At 42.4% G+C, this 17,697-nt stretch overlaps 1 protein-coding gene across 1 annotated transcript in view; it reads left to right on the forward strand.

The window, feature by feature from the left end:
• Positions 1-17,697, forward strand: part of Ptprt (protein tyrosine phosphatase receptor type T) — a 1,080,054-nt gene that overhangs the window by 802,197 nt on the left and 260,160 nt on the right. Inside the window, exons 10-11 of the mRNA XM_051187222.1 lie at positions 8,019-8,220; positions 9,495-9,597. Of these exons, the coding sequence (XP_051043179.1) occupies positions 8,019-8,220; positions 9,495-9,597 (305 nt within the window). The remainder of the gene's footprint in view (positions 1-8,018; positions 8,221-9,494; positions 9,598-17,697) is intronic.

Here is a 17,697-nt window from a genome sequence, read left to right on the forward strand (position 1 = left end):
ACAGGTCCCCCCATGCTATTAAGTTAACATATTTTTTTGTTCCCTACAATAGTAACTCTTTCGTCTAATCCATTTCTCTTTCCCTTCTTTCTCTCCTCTCTCCTTTCCTACCCCTTCTCAGCTAAACCTATCACTCTGGGAACCATCTTTCCTAAGTGCTTGCCTGTGTTTGTTCAAAACTTTGTCTGCCTCACCTTCCTTTCGCCTGCCCCCAAATTGGAGCATAGAGACCAACAGGAAGTGAGTTCCCAGTACCTGGCAGCTTTGGTGGAAGCCTGGCTGGTCTCTGGCTGTGTATAAAAGAACCAGTCCCCATGCACTTTCCTTGGCCCTGCAGACTTCCATACTCCAGGACTAAGTGGCAAGATCAGCAATTATAATCGCTTTTCTGTTGTTGTAATAGTCCTCAGATGTCTAGGTAAAGGGGGCACTGTGGCCAGGTGGTCACTGGCAGGTGCCCTGCAGACAGCTGTGTGTTCCACTGTTCTTCCTCCGGAGGGATGCATTCCTATTTATATTTAAATTGTCTGGAAGCCAAAGGGCCAACACTGTTCTTTCTAGCAGAAGGGAATGGCTCCCCTCTGCAGGCTGTACCTCTGAAGCCATGTCCATGTGCAGAACATATTCACAGTGGGTCTGAAGGAGAAAATGACCTGTTGTGCTGGGCTTAAAAGAAAGCACTTACATCTTTGTCCAGTGAAAGGGCTGCTTCCCTTACCCTGTGATCTTGCTAAAAGTGGTCTATGAAAACTTTCAGAGTCTGAACAGAAAGCCCTGCAGGAAAGCAGAGACTGCTGAGAAGGATAATTTAGGGGCCTGACCCTCTTGGAGAAGAGACTTTCTGGAACCTTGAGCCATTGGGACACAGGTAGACATTCAGTTCATATGGTCATCCTTCCTGACAGACTATTATACTTAATCAACTTTAGTTTGTTTTCATTCTAATTTGCTGTTGCCTTAAAACCTTGCCTTGTTTCTGATAGTGACCCATAAGCAAATTTGATGTTTTCCACTTGACCATATATAAATATGTAACCATGGTTTAATACTTGCTACTTCTTACTGTGTTCTCTCAGTTTAGGGTGATCTCTTTGGTAATCATTCTTGGCTTTGTGTTTCTAACCACATGGTGACCCCCATATTCACACATATCATCAGAGTGACGGGACTGTAGGGAGGCAGCCACAGTGAAGGGTGGCCAAATTCTGTCCCTGCTGTGGCTACTTCCAAACCCCACTCATAGGCTGCCTCACCCTGGCCCATAATTCACCATGTCCTCTCTTGGCTTCAGTTTCCTCAGTGGAAGAAAAATGGCAACCATAAAGATTCTTTTTTAGGATTGAACTATTTTTATGTGAACACATCCCCTCTCCTAAATACTTGGAGTAAAATAATGTACTTAATTTTTTTTTTAGCATTCTTATGTTTTCCAGTAGTGAGCCTTGTTCAGGCAATTCTTCCCTACTTTGCCTTATTTCCTCTCTTAGCATTATGTTCCCTCTTTCTCCCAGAACAAAGACTTTCCCATCCCTTCACTCAGAACAAGGCTGACTGATTAGCCTTATCCTAATGGAAGCATCCGGAACAGCATCTTTCCCATTTGAAGAACTCCTATATTTCTTGTCTCCTCCACTCAGCTCCAGTGGAATAACAGCCTATTCTTCCCAGGATGCCCCTGTGTCTGCTGAAGCTACTCAAATTAAAATCCATGTTTTACCCTTGAAGGACCAGAGTTGCACAGCTGTGTGTAACTGTCCCTGATGCAGAGCTCGTGGAACCACTTGTTTTCACAAGCAAGTTGAAGAAATGTTCAAGTAAGACAAGAGAAAATTCCTTGCCCTGGGCTAACAAACAGGAGGATTGGAGAACACTCATTGATGAAATCAGTGTATGATTAAAATAAAGTTAATGAATTAAGAGAGAGATGATGTGTCTATTTTCTTTGAGAGTACAAGGCAGGGGTAACTGGGAGCCACAGAAGGTATTCATGTACAGTATCACCTTCAGTGAGGTCTAAAGATAAGGAGTCATGGATTAAGGAAGAAGTGTTCCAAGATGACCCATTAATCTGTTCAAATGTCCTGTGGTTAAAGAGACTATGAAATTTTTAAGTAGTGAAATCAGCTGTCAGGGGGATTACAGAAGTCAGCCCAGATCCTAGAGTGACTAAGTCTAAGGGACATGGAGGCAGACTCACTCCTCAGAAATAAGGAAAACCGAACTGCATATGGCAAGATGAGTGAGATTTTTAGTTGCTAATTACACTATTCCCAGCCAGGGCAAAGAACAGCCTCCAGCACTTTATTGCAGCCAGATCCAGTCTGCAGATCTTGGAACTCACGAACGGCTGGGCTCTGTTTCTCAGTAGCCCTTCATTTCATGCTCGCCACTCTAATAAACGTTCTCTTTGCCCCGCCTCCAGAGATCACCTTCTTCACTGACAGCTCTGGCTCCCGCACATTTTTCCCCTCCCCATCCTGATCCCCCACTAACTTCTTAAAACTTGCAAGTTAAATTTTTCAAAGACTGTTTCTGACAAAACAGTGGGAATTAGATTTGGTGAAGCCCTTCATAAAAAATTGAAGACATGCTATATTAACATACATTGATTTATTCATAGTGTTTCATTACAAGTAAGTGAGGATCCTGTAATACCACGAAAGGTTAGGAGAGCAGGGGTGCATGGTATATTATATTGACAGCGCCGTAGAAATTGAGTCGCTTTTGGATTGAATTTGGAGCTCAGGAAAGAGCTGGCTAGTAAATAAGGCATGAGCTTTCGCTTACAGTGTCTGTATATCAGCGGTGTTGCCATCAGCTCAAGTAGGGTCACTAGGACTGATTTTTAAGAAAATACAGAGGCATATCCTTTCTACTGATGCACTGGGGTCCCTGGCTCCAGGCACACCTCAGAGCATCTCTCTCTTCTGTTGCTAGGAAACAGGAGTCCAGTTGTACACTTTCCTCCACTTGCCCTCTGCTCTATAATCGCCCTGAACTTCTCTCTGTGTGAGCCTTTCCCCACCTCAGGCCCTTGCCCAACCTATTGTCTATACATGGAAGCTTCAGAGCCCTTTCCTCTGCTTGGACTCCATTCTACCTTCAGGTTCAGACCTTTTCTTTCCCAAGTTCCTTCCCTGAGCATTGCATCTTGGTTCAGTATTGCTCAGATGTGGCTTCTGAGCTTATGATTTGATACTGGGCAAATGACTGAGAAATGTAAGAGACACCAGTTAAAACATCAACAACAACAACAAAAATGGGGGCTGGGGACAGAAAATAAAGTAGAGCAGATATATATTAATTGCTTTATTTTTATTTGATTTGTGTGTGTCTCTATGTACATGCATGCATGTGTGCCATGTCATGCAGGTGAAGATCAGAAAACAGAGCAAGTACAGCTAAATCTGCAGATCCCCAGATTATTTTGGGACCTAGGGTATTAATGCAGTCTTTGAGAGTGCCCCAGACAGAAAAGCATGGAGACTTGGGGACCTTCAGTGCTTGCCTCTGAGCTTGGAATGGAAATCCCATCAGAACACCCTGAAGCTGCTAGCCACATGTAGATGAATGCATATGTGTAGACTCTGCTTATGAAAACCCAAGTTGTCATCACTTGGAGTTTCTCTTCCTGGGCTCACTCTGATCCTAGCCACGTCTGGCCTTTCTCATTAAGCATATGGTACCATTGCTACATTACTACTGCCACATATAGGAAATCACTCTGTCTCCAACACGTTTGCCACCTGTGCTAGGTATAAGGTATAAGATATCATTCACTTTCTTAATAAAGAACATGTGCCTCCTCTTTGGCCTGGTTTGGCTGTTGTAGAAGCATGGAACTTTTTTTTATTTAAATGCTTTTTGTGTGTGGGGTGTGTGTGGGTGTGTGGGGTGTGTGTGTGTGTGTGTGTGTGTGTGTGTGTGTGTGTGTGTGTTTGTGTGGCATGGTGTGGTGTGCATGCTATGCTATACAAATGGAAGTCAGAAGACTTTTGAGAGTTGGTTATCTTTAGTGACCAATGACCTAGTTGAGGAAGGGTCTCTTGTTTGACTGCTGCACTATGTACTCCTAGCTAATTGCTTGATGAACTTGTCTGTGCTTGCCATAGTAACACTGGAATATAGATGCATATCACCACATCCATCTTTAATGTGGGTTGCAGTCATCAAACTGACTCGTATAGCTAACACTTTTCCCTACTGAGTTATCTAGCTAGTCCTTAGTAAAATATTTCTTAATGTAACAAGGAGACTTTTAAAAAGCAAATTGAAGAATGCTATGTATCAACAGCAACAGTTGTCTGAGACCTGATCAAGATCAAGCCAGTCAAACCTCTAGCATGGTGGGATGGGGCTTATGAACTATTGACAGTTGATGACTTCTAGAGAGGGAGACATAGTTTTCTTTATAGGTATAGCCCCTGGAAGGTCAGCTATGGTCCAGTGGGTAACCTCACACCTATGAGTGTGGTCAGTACAACTGGACTAATTAGGATATCAAGAAGAAAAACTGGAGCTGGAGGGGTGTCTCAATGCTTAAGAGCACTTGCTGCTCTTTCAGAGGACCTGGGTTCAATTCCCAGCACCCACAACAGATAGCTCACAATCTTCTGTTACTCCAGTGTCAGAAAACCGGAAGCTCTCTTCTAGTTGCTGTAGGTACCAGGACATGCACATGTTACCCATAGTTACATCGAGGCAAGCACTCATGATTCTAAAATAAATAAATCTTTTTCACATAGTTGGGAGGAGCTGAGGAGGTTGGGAGGGATCTGGGAGCAGTTAGGGGGAAGACTAGAGATTAAATATGATCAAAATACTTTGTATGCAAAAATGATCCTGTGTAGGCTACTTTAACACCTATGTGATTCAGGTTTGTGGCACTCACACTGTCAGCCATGGAGGACAACACACAGCATGGAAACCATTAGTTACATTGATAGCAGGGCAAATGCCGAAATCGAGGGAAGGCTTCAGGACTTAAATACCCTAGCATTACTGTGACATCTACCTCGTGAGCAGTGGACACAGGCAATTCAGGATTTGATTGCTGTCAACTCATGAACTGGGTGTCATGAAACATGGTCATCACATTGACATCTGTTTGCACTGGGTAGGAAAACACAACACTGAGTCCCCATCACAGATAGTTTGAAAAGTGCTGATTTAATGGAAGTTATTTTCAGTTGAGCATCTCATGATTCCTGAAATAAGAAGTGAGCAACCACTCCTGGTATGTATGATAGAATACGTGGTCTGCATTCTTTTTCATGTGTCAGGCATGCAGGTATGTGTGTATGCATGTTATCCTCTCTCTCTCTCTCTCTCTCTCTCTCTCTCTCTCTCTCTCTGTGTGTGTGTGTGTGTGTGTGTGTGTGTGTGTGTGTGTGTGTGTGTGTGTGCATATGGAGGTCTGAACTTGGTCCTGGGAATCCTTTTTAACCAATCTTCCATCTTATTAATTAAGGCAGGTTCTCTGCATCAAACCTAGAGCCTCACAACATAGACAGTGTCACTCCAAGAATTACAAGGTTGTAATTCTTGTCTACATGGATTCTGGGGATCTGAAAATCCAAACCTTTTGTTTTCCACCTGTTATCTACTTGAATTCTGGGAAACTGAACTCTATAGTTGTCCTATCTTACTTATGTGGCAATTGTGTTAACCACAGAGCTATCTCCTAGCCCATAGTCTTCATTTCTAACAAAGGAGCTACTGTACTTTGGAAAGTGGCTAGTCTACCATCCCTGACTTCAAGCTCTACTATAGAGCTACAGTCCTGAAAACAGCTTGGTATTGGCACAAAAATAGACAGGTAGACCAATGGAATGAAATGGAAAATCCTGCTATTAACCCACATGCCTATGAACACCTGATTTTTGACAGAACAGCTAAAAGTATACAATGGAAGGAGGAAAGAATCTCCAACAAACGGTGCTCGCACAACTGGATGATGGTGTGTAGAAGACTGCAGATAGATCCATGTCTATCGCCATGCACAAAACTTAAGTCCAAATGGATCAAAGATCTCAACATAAATCCATCTACACTGAACCTCTTAGAAGAGAAAGTGGGAGGTACCCTTGAACAAATTGGTACTGGAGACTGCTTCCTGAACATAACACCAGTAGCACAGACACTGAGTTATGCTCTATACCAGATATATACTAGATCTCTAAGACTTGAAATGAATTGTGGAATGTGAACTACCTTGTTAAATGTTTTGGATTGATGACATACTGAAATTATAGTAAAATAGATGTATTAGGTATGAGATATATTAAGATAAATTGCTTTATAATTTCTACAGTATATTTTTACTAAGATTCCTCCTTTGGCCATTTTATACATGGAAATAGTATTTTCTGATTACTCTCCTCCCTTGTTCTCTCTTTTCCCCACCCCTTCCAGCTCTTGACTTCCCTACAAATCTCTTCCCCAAATCCATGGCTTTTGCTTTGTGTGCTCCTGCATTTAAGCTGAGCCATCTGTGCAATCCTGGGTTCAGAGCACTCATTTGATTTGAGCCTGTTTGACTCACCAGTGGGTTCACCACTAGATACTCTGCCTTCCCCTTACATAGTCTGTTAGTTGCCAGTACTTCAGCAGTAAGTGGTAAGGCCTCATGAGCTTCTCCCTGCTCCATAGCTAACTGTTGGCTGGGTCATCTTTTGTAGGCCCAGTGCCAGTAATAACAGCAGATATGAATTCATGATTTCCATGACAATGCCGTGCTGAAAAGAATGTTTTCTGCAACCTTTCTTCCTATGTGTTGGCCCTTATATTCTTCCCACATCACTTCTGTGGTGGGTTCTGTGATAACTTCCTTAAAATGTGGTTTGCATATCTTGTTTTGGGATAAGCCTTCAACTGATATTTATTCTCAGCATCCTGTCCAGCTATAAGTTCTGTATTCTCCTATATTCACTGCAAAGATGGGCTTCTCTAATTTGGCATAAGAGTATCCTTTGTGGGTATAAACATAGATGTATAGAAGGCAGCTTGATGTTATTCCTGTTTAGCTAAGAAACAGGGTAATAGGTTTGGTTTATCCCTGGTACCTAACACCTCCTCAGTCATAAATCTTTGACTGGGTTTACAGCACCAGTAATAAATTCTCTCTCGTGGAATGGGTCTCAAATCCAAGCAGAGGGTTTTGGTTACTCATATAACACCCATACCATTATTGTACCAGTGGCCACATGTTGCCTGACACATTAGTAATGTAGTTCATAGTCAGCTGGGTAAAACCACTAATGCCATTACTCTGCAGGAGCCTATATAGCACTGTTTGACACTACCATGAAAAGTAATCAACAAGGAGGGAGCTTCTAGTTCAACTGCAGTTTGATTTATCTATACTTTGCATTCAAGGTGTGTGGTATCTTCAAGAACAGAGTCTTCCAAACCAACAGTCACAACAGAGGCATCCACACCTAAAAATGAAAATTTGTTTAGTGACACATTGCTTCTAGGACTGACATTATCTATCTATGGGAGACATCTGCCATCCAATTCCTTCTTTCTGCTGTTGTTGTTGGTTTTGCTTTTGTTTTGTTTTGTTTTTAATTGGATTACAAGGAGCAAAGCTAGAAAGTTTTTAGAAGACTTTTCATATCCGCTTCATTTTGGTTAACCCCTACCTATTCTCCCATCTCCCCATCTTCTACCCTTCAACCTGTTTAAACCTTCTCACCCCCAGCAACCTCCCTAATCAGCCTAGGTTTACGTATGTGATACCGTATCCCCTCCCTTGGGGTAGCTCCCCCACAACTGTAATCTTTCTAAACTCTGCAAGCTGGGGGACTGCTCTGATTGTGTTAGACATGCCATCATTCTATGAGCTTGTCAATAGAAAGGTCAGGGCTGTGCTTGTTTATACTGTCCCAAGCAGCTCTGTGTCCTTGTGCCTAGCTTGTCTCCCTTGCCTCCCTGCCCCTGCTGCCCCTCACCAGTGGGCTCCCTCAGTTACTAAGTAGGGCATTTATGTACTTGCTTATCACTTTGTCACACAGATCAACTACAAGGCTGTTGGCTCACTGGATCCAAGTGCTGACCTGTCCAGCCAGAGGGGGAAAGTGTTCAAACTCCGGAATGAAACCCACCACCTCTTTGTGGGTTTGTATCCAGGGACCACCTACTCCTTCACCATCAAGGCCAGCACAGCCAAGGGCTTCGGACCCCCTGTCACCACTAGGATTGCCACCAAGATCTCAGGTATCTCATCTAGAAAGGGAAAGAGGGGGGGTGTTATATTCCTGTCTCCTGCAACCTTCATAATTTCCTGGAGTAAAAAAAAAATATAGAAGAGACTATCACTGAAGACAATGGAACAATTTAGACTTTAGACAATGACATCACTATTGAGTTAAAGAAAATCAAATCAATAAACTTTCTGAGAGAGAGAGAGAATTGTGCATCTCTCTGTGTGTGTGTGTGTGTGTGTGTGAGAGAGAGAGAGAGAGAGAGAGAGATAAGAGAGGCACATAAAAATTGGCTTGTAAATGTATTTTCCAAATAGAACCCTTTTCAGTATAAGACACCTATGGCACTGCCTCTCCTGAAATATCTGATGAATGAATGAATGGATGGATGAATGAATGAATGAATGACTAAGCTGTACGAACCCAAGATTGCAAAGCATCTGTACCAGTAGTGTGCAGCACACCACCTGAGAGCATTAAAGCCGAACCATTGCAAAAAGCTTGTTTACAGCGATCATATTTTGGAATATCTATTCAGTCTGGTCTGCATGCATATGTATTTTGCATGTATTTTTGCAGAAGCCATGATTTTTTGTAGCTTAATGTTTCCACTTATCCTCATCCCATAAGTATTTCCCACACTGCCGCTTTGCTTTCATTATAATGTCTGTCAACTGGATGGACGTAATTTAATTAAACAGTCCCTTGTGGTTGAATATATTTGGTGTTTCTATGTTTTTATAAAATAGTGCTTCAATAAACATGTTACAAAACAAAGTTTAAATTGTTGATTGGGATTATAACTTTAGGATTAAATTCAGAAATTGAAAAGAAGCATTAAAAGAGATGTGGGTTTTAATAGCTCATAATACAAATGGCTAAATTACCCATTCAAAGGATTAGATTTAGTCACACTCCTGTTGTGGGGGAGAGGGTCTTATGGAAAAAATGGAACTAATTCATCTTTGCTTTAATTTGCATCTGAATGTGTTTTAAGGAGGTTGACTCTGTTTTCACATCTTTATTAAATACTTATATGTCCTGCACGTTCCTTTCTTCTGAATGGAAGAAGTGCTTTTTGATGAAGCATATACCTAATACCCCTTCAGACTACTGTACCTTGAGAGAAGCTGCAGGTGGGAAGTCAAGGCCTCCACTGCGAAGGCTCCTGATACTATAGGGCTCTCACTCACAACCTCTGTTCAGTCAGACTGGGATATCAAGGGGACATGTCGAGGGACATTTGGTGCCTATGCTCCTCATGTCTCATTTCTTTCCCTTGCCCAGCTCCATCAATGCCTGAATATGATGCAGAAACACCACTCAACGAAACGGATACAACCATCACAGTAATGCTCAAACCTGCCCAGTCTCGGGGAGCCCCTGTCAGGTGAGGAACAATCATTTGTGGCTTTCTTTCTCTATGACACAGTAATCTTTGCAAGTTCTCCTAACTCACTGCCATAATAGCCAGACAGACATATTGTATTCTCAAAAGAAACCCGCTCACATATTTCAAGTAGGATGAGCCCCAGGGGATGATTTGGTCCAGAAGTGTTAGAATTCCACAGAGATCACACTGCTTATTTTGATGAGAATTTGTTGGGGCCCCAATGGGCACCCAGGTACCAAGACCATCTCATTAGCTAGGTTGATTTGTGCAAGTTCATAGCTATCAGGATGGGCTGACATTTATTCTAAACAAGATCCCCTTTGTACAATGCAGCTATACTAACTGCTGGTTTTGCCCAGAACTCCAGATCTCAGGACATCAGTTCACTGAGATGAGCAGGATGTTAGGTAGAACTTCCAGATTGACTCAGCTAAGTTCAACAAGCATGTGCCATATACCTTATATACAGTGGATGAGATATAAGGGCTAGAGATAACAATGATTCACTCTTCATTAGTTTAAATGCTTGGATAATGGTATCAAACTAGTGATTTGTTCAAAGGATGCTGACATATAATTAAAGACACAGGCATATGGCATAGTTCCAATGTTGTACAGCCTTATGGAAATTTTCACAGGGGCTTAGAAATACTCAGAGAAAACTCCCAGAGAAGTTGCATCAGGTTTGACTTGTTATGACTGTTAAGTAAGGTGGCTTGTTAAAAAAGGAAACAGCCATGCCTAGTTAAGTTTACTTTAATGAAAAGAGCAAGGACAGAGTAGTGAGATGGAAAGAAAATGGTGTGCCAAGAGGCTTGGACTGATTTGAGGATGGTAGAGATCACCCAGGGATTGGCTTTAGCAGCATCACCTTGCATTCCCCCTGGGGACTAGGAGACCAGACTAGAAGGAGGATCTTGAGATGCATAGTACGATTCTTCATTTTCAACTCCCGTTCAACTCTATCCAGAAATTATAGTGGTGGGGCCAACAGCATGAACCAACAAAAATGCAGAAATTCTTGCCTAGTCTGAAGTTGGGTGAGGGCCCTCTTTACTAGGACCAGGGAATATGGCCCTGCAGCAGGCTGGGATGATGGTAATGGGTCACTCACTACAGAATGTCTTCCCTCTGATAATCCCAAGCAGATGCTGGCATTTCAAACCAAGGTATCTTTCCCTCCAACTGCTCTGATACAACATCCTCATTTAATTTTCCATATATACTGTGAGATGGTGTCTTCATTTTTAAGTAAGGAAGCTGATATGCAGAAACCAGGTAAAAAGATCTGAAAAGAACCACATTGTATTGCTGTGTGACCATCATCTACATATCACTCTCTGTATGCTTATCAAATATCTGTAAAGCTCTCCCTACCCCAGTTTGAGGCTATGGAAACAGACAAACAGAAGCCAATGAGTTGACTTAGACCATGAAACAAGTGGGCCAGACAAGATGGAAGTCCAGTTCTGACCCTAGCTCCACATTCATTTTACTGAACCATGCCATCTTGCTAGGAGAATGGTATGCATGACATACTTTTCTGACATTTCCATCCTTAAAAAGCAAAGGAAATGTCACTGCTCAAAGGAGAAGCGGTTAGTGTCTAGAAATCTCAGGCTGCTTTCCTTCTCAAGGCCCTGGTTCACTGAGTGTGGGTGTACCCTCTGTCTCTGGAATTATTTTCAGACCAAAGCCTGGGCATTTGCCAAGAAGGGGAGGAGACTAAGTAACGACAAAGAGAAGGCCTTTAAGGACAACTACTGAGAGAGCAGAAGCACTACTATATATTTCAATTACAGTAACCAGATTCCATCTGAGTATGAGTCCTGGTCATGAGGATATGCATCTTGGAGGCAGCTGGTCACAACAAATATTTATTGAGCACTTTCTACAAACTAGCTAAGCTAAGCAATTTGGGTGTAGCCTGAAGCCAGAAAGGCTCACTCTGCCTTCTTGAGGCTTATCATCTTACGAGTGTGTCAAAGAACAGATTTGGAGGTGAGACAATAATCAAATAAGAAAACAAATGAAGTCACAAAACAAATTGAGGGGTGGGGTGACCTGACTATCCAGACTGAGAAGAAGTGTCGCAATGATGAAGAGGTGAGCTGCCTGTGGAGAAACTGGGATTGAGTTCTCTGTAAGGCTAGGAACTGGGAGTAGATAAGAAAAGCAACCTGGATATTCTATAGCCTGGGACCCAATTCAGGCATTTGGCCAATGCTACCATCATATTTTAAAGTAGAAAGGCTATCTTAATACCTGATAGCACAGTATGCTAAATGTAGTAGGCAGCAATTTATAACATGTTACATATAACTAGAAAAATGTCAACATTCCCAACCCATGGAAATAACATTTCCCAAGCTCAATTATCCTAAATCAGTCATGAAACATGGTATGTTCAGATATGAAATTATTATTTTTGCCTAGTAAATAACCACGTTTAAGAAAATAACTTGATCAGGCAAGATGGCTCATCATGTAAAAGTACTTGGCAATAAACCCAACGATCTGAGTTCCATTTCTAGGGTCCACATGGTGGATGGAAAGACCTGATGCACACTAACTGTCCTCTGACCTTTAAACTTATGTGTCCCTTCTTCCCCTACAAACCAACAAATCTAAACATTTAAAAAGACTTTACTATTGATAATATTTTTACTTCTGTTGCATGGTCTGACTCTTAGTATTCTGGTGGATAAATCAGTTGAGAAATACCATCTCTATTTCAGAGAGAGAAATTGAAGTCTGAGATGTTAAATGATTGGCTCAAGTTCCTGGCAGGCAAAGCCAGTTGTTTAGTTAACCTTCTTGCTGTGACACTTTAAAGAAGGAAGAGTGTATGTGGGTCACAGTTCAAGGGTGTAGTCCACCATGGCAGGAAAGTCATGGTTACAGGACACTGAGGCAGGTCCCACTGTATCCCCAGTTAGGAAGCAGTACATCATGAATTCCAGTGCCTACTTCATGTTTTCCTCTTCACTTAGTCCAAGCACCTGTGGAACGGTGCTGCCCACATTTAGGATAGGTTTGTTGGTTTTTTTTTTACCTCAGTTAACAGGTTCTAGAAACTCTCACTGAAGCCAAGATTTGTCACCCAGTCGTTCTAGACCCTGTCAGGTTGACAACTTGCATTGCTGTACACTCACTGAACACAGACAAGGCTCTAAGGTCACTGCTGCCCAGTAGTTCTGGCTTCCACTCCTACTGTGTCAGGAGAATCTGGAAGGACTTTTGAGGGGGTGCTGTATAGTGACATTTTTGCCAGCTGGGGCATGACTTTTCAGGGAGGGGTTTCTCTAACTCTGAATAGTGTGGGCCCAGACTGTAACTTGTTCCTCTATGTATTTACCTACTTATTTCCCTGAGATTCACACTAAGCCTTGGCCTCCAGGCCTCCAGGCAGGCTTTTCTTCCTCCAACCCACAGTGCTTAACTGCTGACAGAGCCAAATTCCAGCCGCCCACTCTTTGGAAGCTTCCCAAGTTTGACTCCTTCTAGTAGGGCTGACAATTCAGAGAGCAAGAGGAGGGGAGCATTGAGGAACCAACTGCATGAGGTTCTTGTACCCTCACCCTCCAGCCAAATCACCTCAGCAGCTTGGCCTATTTTTCTAATACTCCACAATGGAGATTTATTGCTTTTGTATTGCTCTCCTCGGGCCTTCAAAGATTTATTGGTTTTTAAGTGACAGAATCCCAGAATTGCTTAAAAGATCAATCAAATGGTGACTAGAATCTAATATTCAGCTCTGACTCAAACACGCTGAGCCTTCTTTCCCCACGCCCCACCTGTCACACTGATGTATCTGTGGTAACCTTCATAAGAAAGTAACTTGGCCATGAATTAATCACCCATAATGCAGTCCCTGTAGTGAGAAGAGGGGCTCCGCAACAAAATATGTGGAAGATGCTCCCCAGGTACACAGACTTTCTTGCAAGTATCCTTTCCTGTTCTCTCTTCTCTCATCCAGTTAGTCACCTGCATTGTCCCTTGATTTGCAGATCAGCCCTGGATGGAGACAGTGCTTCCTAGGCCCTATTCTTCTGGTCAGCAAGAATTCTCTTGCTCATAAGTCTGTCAAGAGTATCTCTCTTTCAGGTCCATCCCCCACCAAACCACTGGAGTGGTCTCAGAAAGCACAAATTGGATCAAGCTAGCACCCCTGTTTAAAATTCTTAAATGGGTCACTAGTTTTCTATTGCATTAAGTTGAAGCTTCTTAGCATGAAATTCAAGGCCTGTCAGCATCTGCCCTTAACCTTATTTCTAGTTTCATTTAAATTCACTCTGCCCTTTTACCAGATTTTACTCAACAGTGACCCGTATGATTCCTTCGTGGTTCCTCCCTGAGCTTTTCATTGTATTATGCATGGATTTGTAAATTGTGTTTTGTGTTTTGAATTTTTTTGTCTGTGGTTTCCTTTTTTTTAGATTATTTTGCTTTTGACCCCAAGAGACTTGAAAGCTTAGCACTACTGGGTCTCCTTCATGTGGAATAATTAATGTCTAGCCCATAGTTGATGCAAACAAACAAAAGACCAAAGCAAATCAAATCAAAGATAATCCAACAAGTAGTTACTAAAGTGTATGATTTTTTTTTTTTTTAGTTCAGCAAACTTGTCATGCCCACCTTGTAGATTCCAGATGCTAAGGCTATGTATTTTCTTCAGCTTCCTTCTATTCCAGAACAGATTGTTATCAGATAGATCTTTCTCTGATCCTTTGTGAGCTGTCTGGTAGGATCTCTGCTGATCACTTATGACTGCCAAGCTCTTGATACATTCCTACCATAATAGAGGAACTGACTTATTTTATGGTGGTCACTTTTGGTCAGTGTGATATTTCAACACAGGTGCAGCAGACACAGATCAAACACAACCTCCCTTTACCTACCATTCATGTGCATTTCCAAACTCTAGTTATCACTATTCCACATCCATGCAAACTATGCTTGGTGTCTGTATATGAGAACATTCAGTCCATGACTTTTTGTGTCTGGCTTATTTCATTTGGCATAAGTTTCTCTTGTTTCATTCATTTTCCTGCAAATGATAGGATTTCATCTTTCTTTATGGCTAAATAGTTCTCTGTTGGGTAGATATACTGTGTTTTCTTTATCCACTCATCTGCTGGTGGGAATCTAGGCTGGTTCTGTATCATTCTCATTGACAATATGTTCTGACATGGAATAGCTGGATCATAAGCTGGAGCTGACATTTTCCCCCTATGTGTTTCTTTTATTCCACATCTATGCCTGCATTATTTTTCATTTGATTTTGATAACAGCCTTTCTAAATAGAGTAAGATGATAGCTCCCTGTAGTTCTGATTTGTATTCCCCTGGTGGCTAATGATACCAAGCATTCTAAACACATTTATTGGCTATTTGTCTGTCTTCTTTTGAGAATGTAGTGACTACTTCTGATTTGGGATATTACAGATGTGTAAAGGCAAACAAATATGAAAAAATATGCAAGTGAGGATAAGGGTGTATGCATGTGGCTAGGGGTTTCCATGACAGTTAAATACATAGGCATCCAGCATGAACCTTGTGGGTGTGGAAGCTGGGGGAGCTTTCTGAACCTCATGCTGCCTAACTGGGGTCTACCGAATGAAGAGTATTTAAAGTAAGAGAGCAGATTACTGAAAGTAATCAGCACGTGCAAGAGTCAAGGCAGAGAAAGCATACAGGTTGTTCTAGGAGCCATAAGTAATCCAGTGAGCAGGGACAAAGATGAGGTGAGGAGTGTGGCAGATAGGGGGCAGGGAGTAGAGTCTTTGCTCTGGGTTTAGACTTTGTCATGACGTGTGGGCAGGATATTCAGCAGATGTCCTCATGTCGTCCTCTGTGTTATTAGCATTTGTTCATGCCAATACGCATGCATACCATTCCTAACTTTTCCAGCATCCAGGTCAGCTGCCACATCCCAGATTGTCTTGCCTCCACCATGAAAGCAGAATGCAGCGTCTCTTCCAATGATGCACTTGGCCTTCACCACTCTTTTATCAAGATGTGTGTGGAGTCTGTGTCAGTGACTATGGTTCACTGGGGACAGGAGCTAGATCCTAGAACCCACCTAAAACCTTAGACCTATGTGTTCTTCCCACCACATCTTCTGACTCCTCAGAAGGAGTCTCTGACCTCACAGTAGGTCAGAATCAGATTCAGGTCTAGGTGGTCATAAACAGGTTTATCTTCTGAGCCTTCTACAAGCTCATGACTGTATGCTGTGTATGTCCAGACACTTAGGTAAAGTCAGTAATAATGTAGGTGGTCTAGGAGCTCAATAGGCTCAAGGACTGGATAGTGGAGCTAAGGTATCCTGGATACTTCTTAGAGATCATCTACAATGTTAGTTAGGACTTGTGTCATGTTGTTATGGCTTCTAGAAGCATGACATAGTTCCAGTCTGTAGGATCAGATGTACAAAACTAAACACCAGAAGTCAGGGTATCCTGCCAGTGCCTTCCAAAGGTCACAGCAAATTATGTTTATTCCCTGATAGAATCTACCGGTCTCATGCAATTGACAGGAGCATCTAGTTAGGACAGCGCATTCCAAATTGCACAGTGATTAGTTACAGTACAAATTAGAGACCCAGACAACTTTTAGAGAAAAGAAGAAACTTTACTGGGAAGAAAAGCAAATGATTGCCAAATTTCCTCCAGGATTCCTTTAATAATGGCAAAGCCCTGAGTGGGAACACACAGAGCAGCCACAGAAGGGTTTTGCTGGTCCACGGAGCTGCAGTGAGCAAAATTGGAATCATTACCATCTGATTCTCAGATACCAGCAAATGATTGTGTCCAATTAGGGAGAAGAAATGAAAATTTGGAGGATTTATTAGCATGGGGAAGCCTGAGGAGTTTGCGAGTCCCAGTTCACATGGAGACAGATGAGAAGCAGCAATTGCAATCATCCTCTAAGCCTTGTTTGTTTAGTTCAGCCCCCACAGTTCTCTGGGCCACCTTTGCTGGGGCCCAAATATGGGGAATTCTGTGCACCCTGCTTTGCAGAGAGCATGTGGTAGAGATGAGAGGTATTTCCTATAACCAGCAAGAAGATTTAGATCTTTAAGTAACTAACACGGCTTGCATCCATGCCCAAAAACATTCTGGGAGCACATCACATGTGATTAGGGACTATGAGGAACCACATACAAGAAGCTATGGAAATAAGGAATAATAGGATGCATGCTGTTGCAGTTTTCTTCCTACAGCCTAAATATGGCACAAAAAGAACATGCCACTTTAATTAAGGAGATATGGAACTTCTTGGAACCACCCAATGAGACAAGGGTCAGTCCTGTACTCAAGCACAGAACTACAGGCAGACAGATAAGTCAGTCTTGCTATAAAAGCAAATAAACAAAAAGACAAAGTGTGCGAGGCTGCAGATGTGTTGATTCGCTTCACTATGGTAACCTCTTTTTGCATCTCTCATCTATCTCATTATCTCTGTATCTATCATCTATCTCACAGTATCATGCATAGCTTGGTTATACATAATACAGCTTATCTGTTTAAAAGAAGAAAGATTATTCAGGGAAGCACCCGGGAAGAAAGGTGACACTTAAACAGTTTAGAGGGGCTTGCATTCACTTTGGCTCACCTGAGCTACACTGCAGCATTCCCTTTATAAACCACCCCACCCATCTCTAGCCTCACCTGCAGCTCAGCAATGCACCTTACCAAGAAAGGGCTGTGGTGTTGGGATTCAGGCTCAAACCAAGGGGAAAAAGCAGGTGTTTGGAGAAGAATGTTTTAAATGGAGCAGTCAACGGAACATGAAGAGTGAGAATGTTCTATTTTGGACTGTCTGCCATCTGGGGAGATGGAGACTGGAGCTGTTACTGCCACGAGGGAAAGGAGAGTGTGGTTGCCATGTTCACCTCCTACCACAGTGGCTATTTAAACTCTACAAGTCTGTGGTGCTGGAGAGGCGTCTGAGCAGAGGTAGGTTTCCTTTTGGAAACTCTAGCATCTATGTGGTATCTGAAAATCCAGAGGGGAGAATGACCTCATTCAAGGCATTCGAGGAGAGCACAGAGATGAGTAGCAGGACCAAGCTCTGTGGCACCCTACCAAAG

The sequence above is a fragment of the Phodopus roborovskii genome, unplaced genomic scaffold, assembly GCF_943737965.1.
Source record: "Phodopus roborovskii unplaced genomic scaffold, PHOROB, whole genome shotgun sequence".
Taxonomy (NCBI): domain Eukaryota; kingdom Metazoa; phylum Chordata; class Mammalia; order Rodentia; family Cricetidae; genus Phodopus; species Phodopus roborovskii.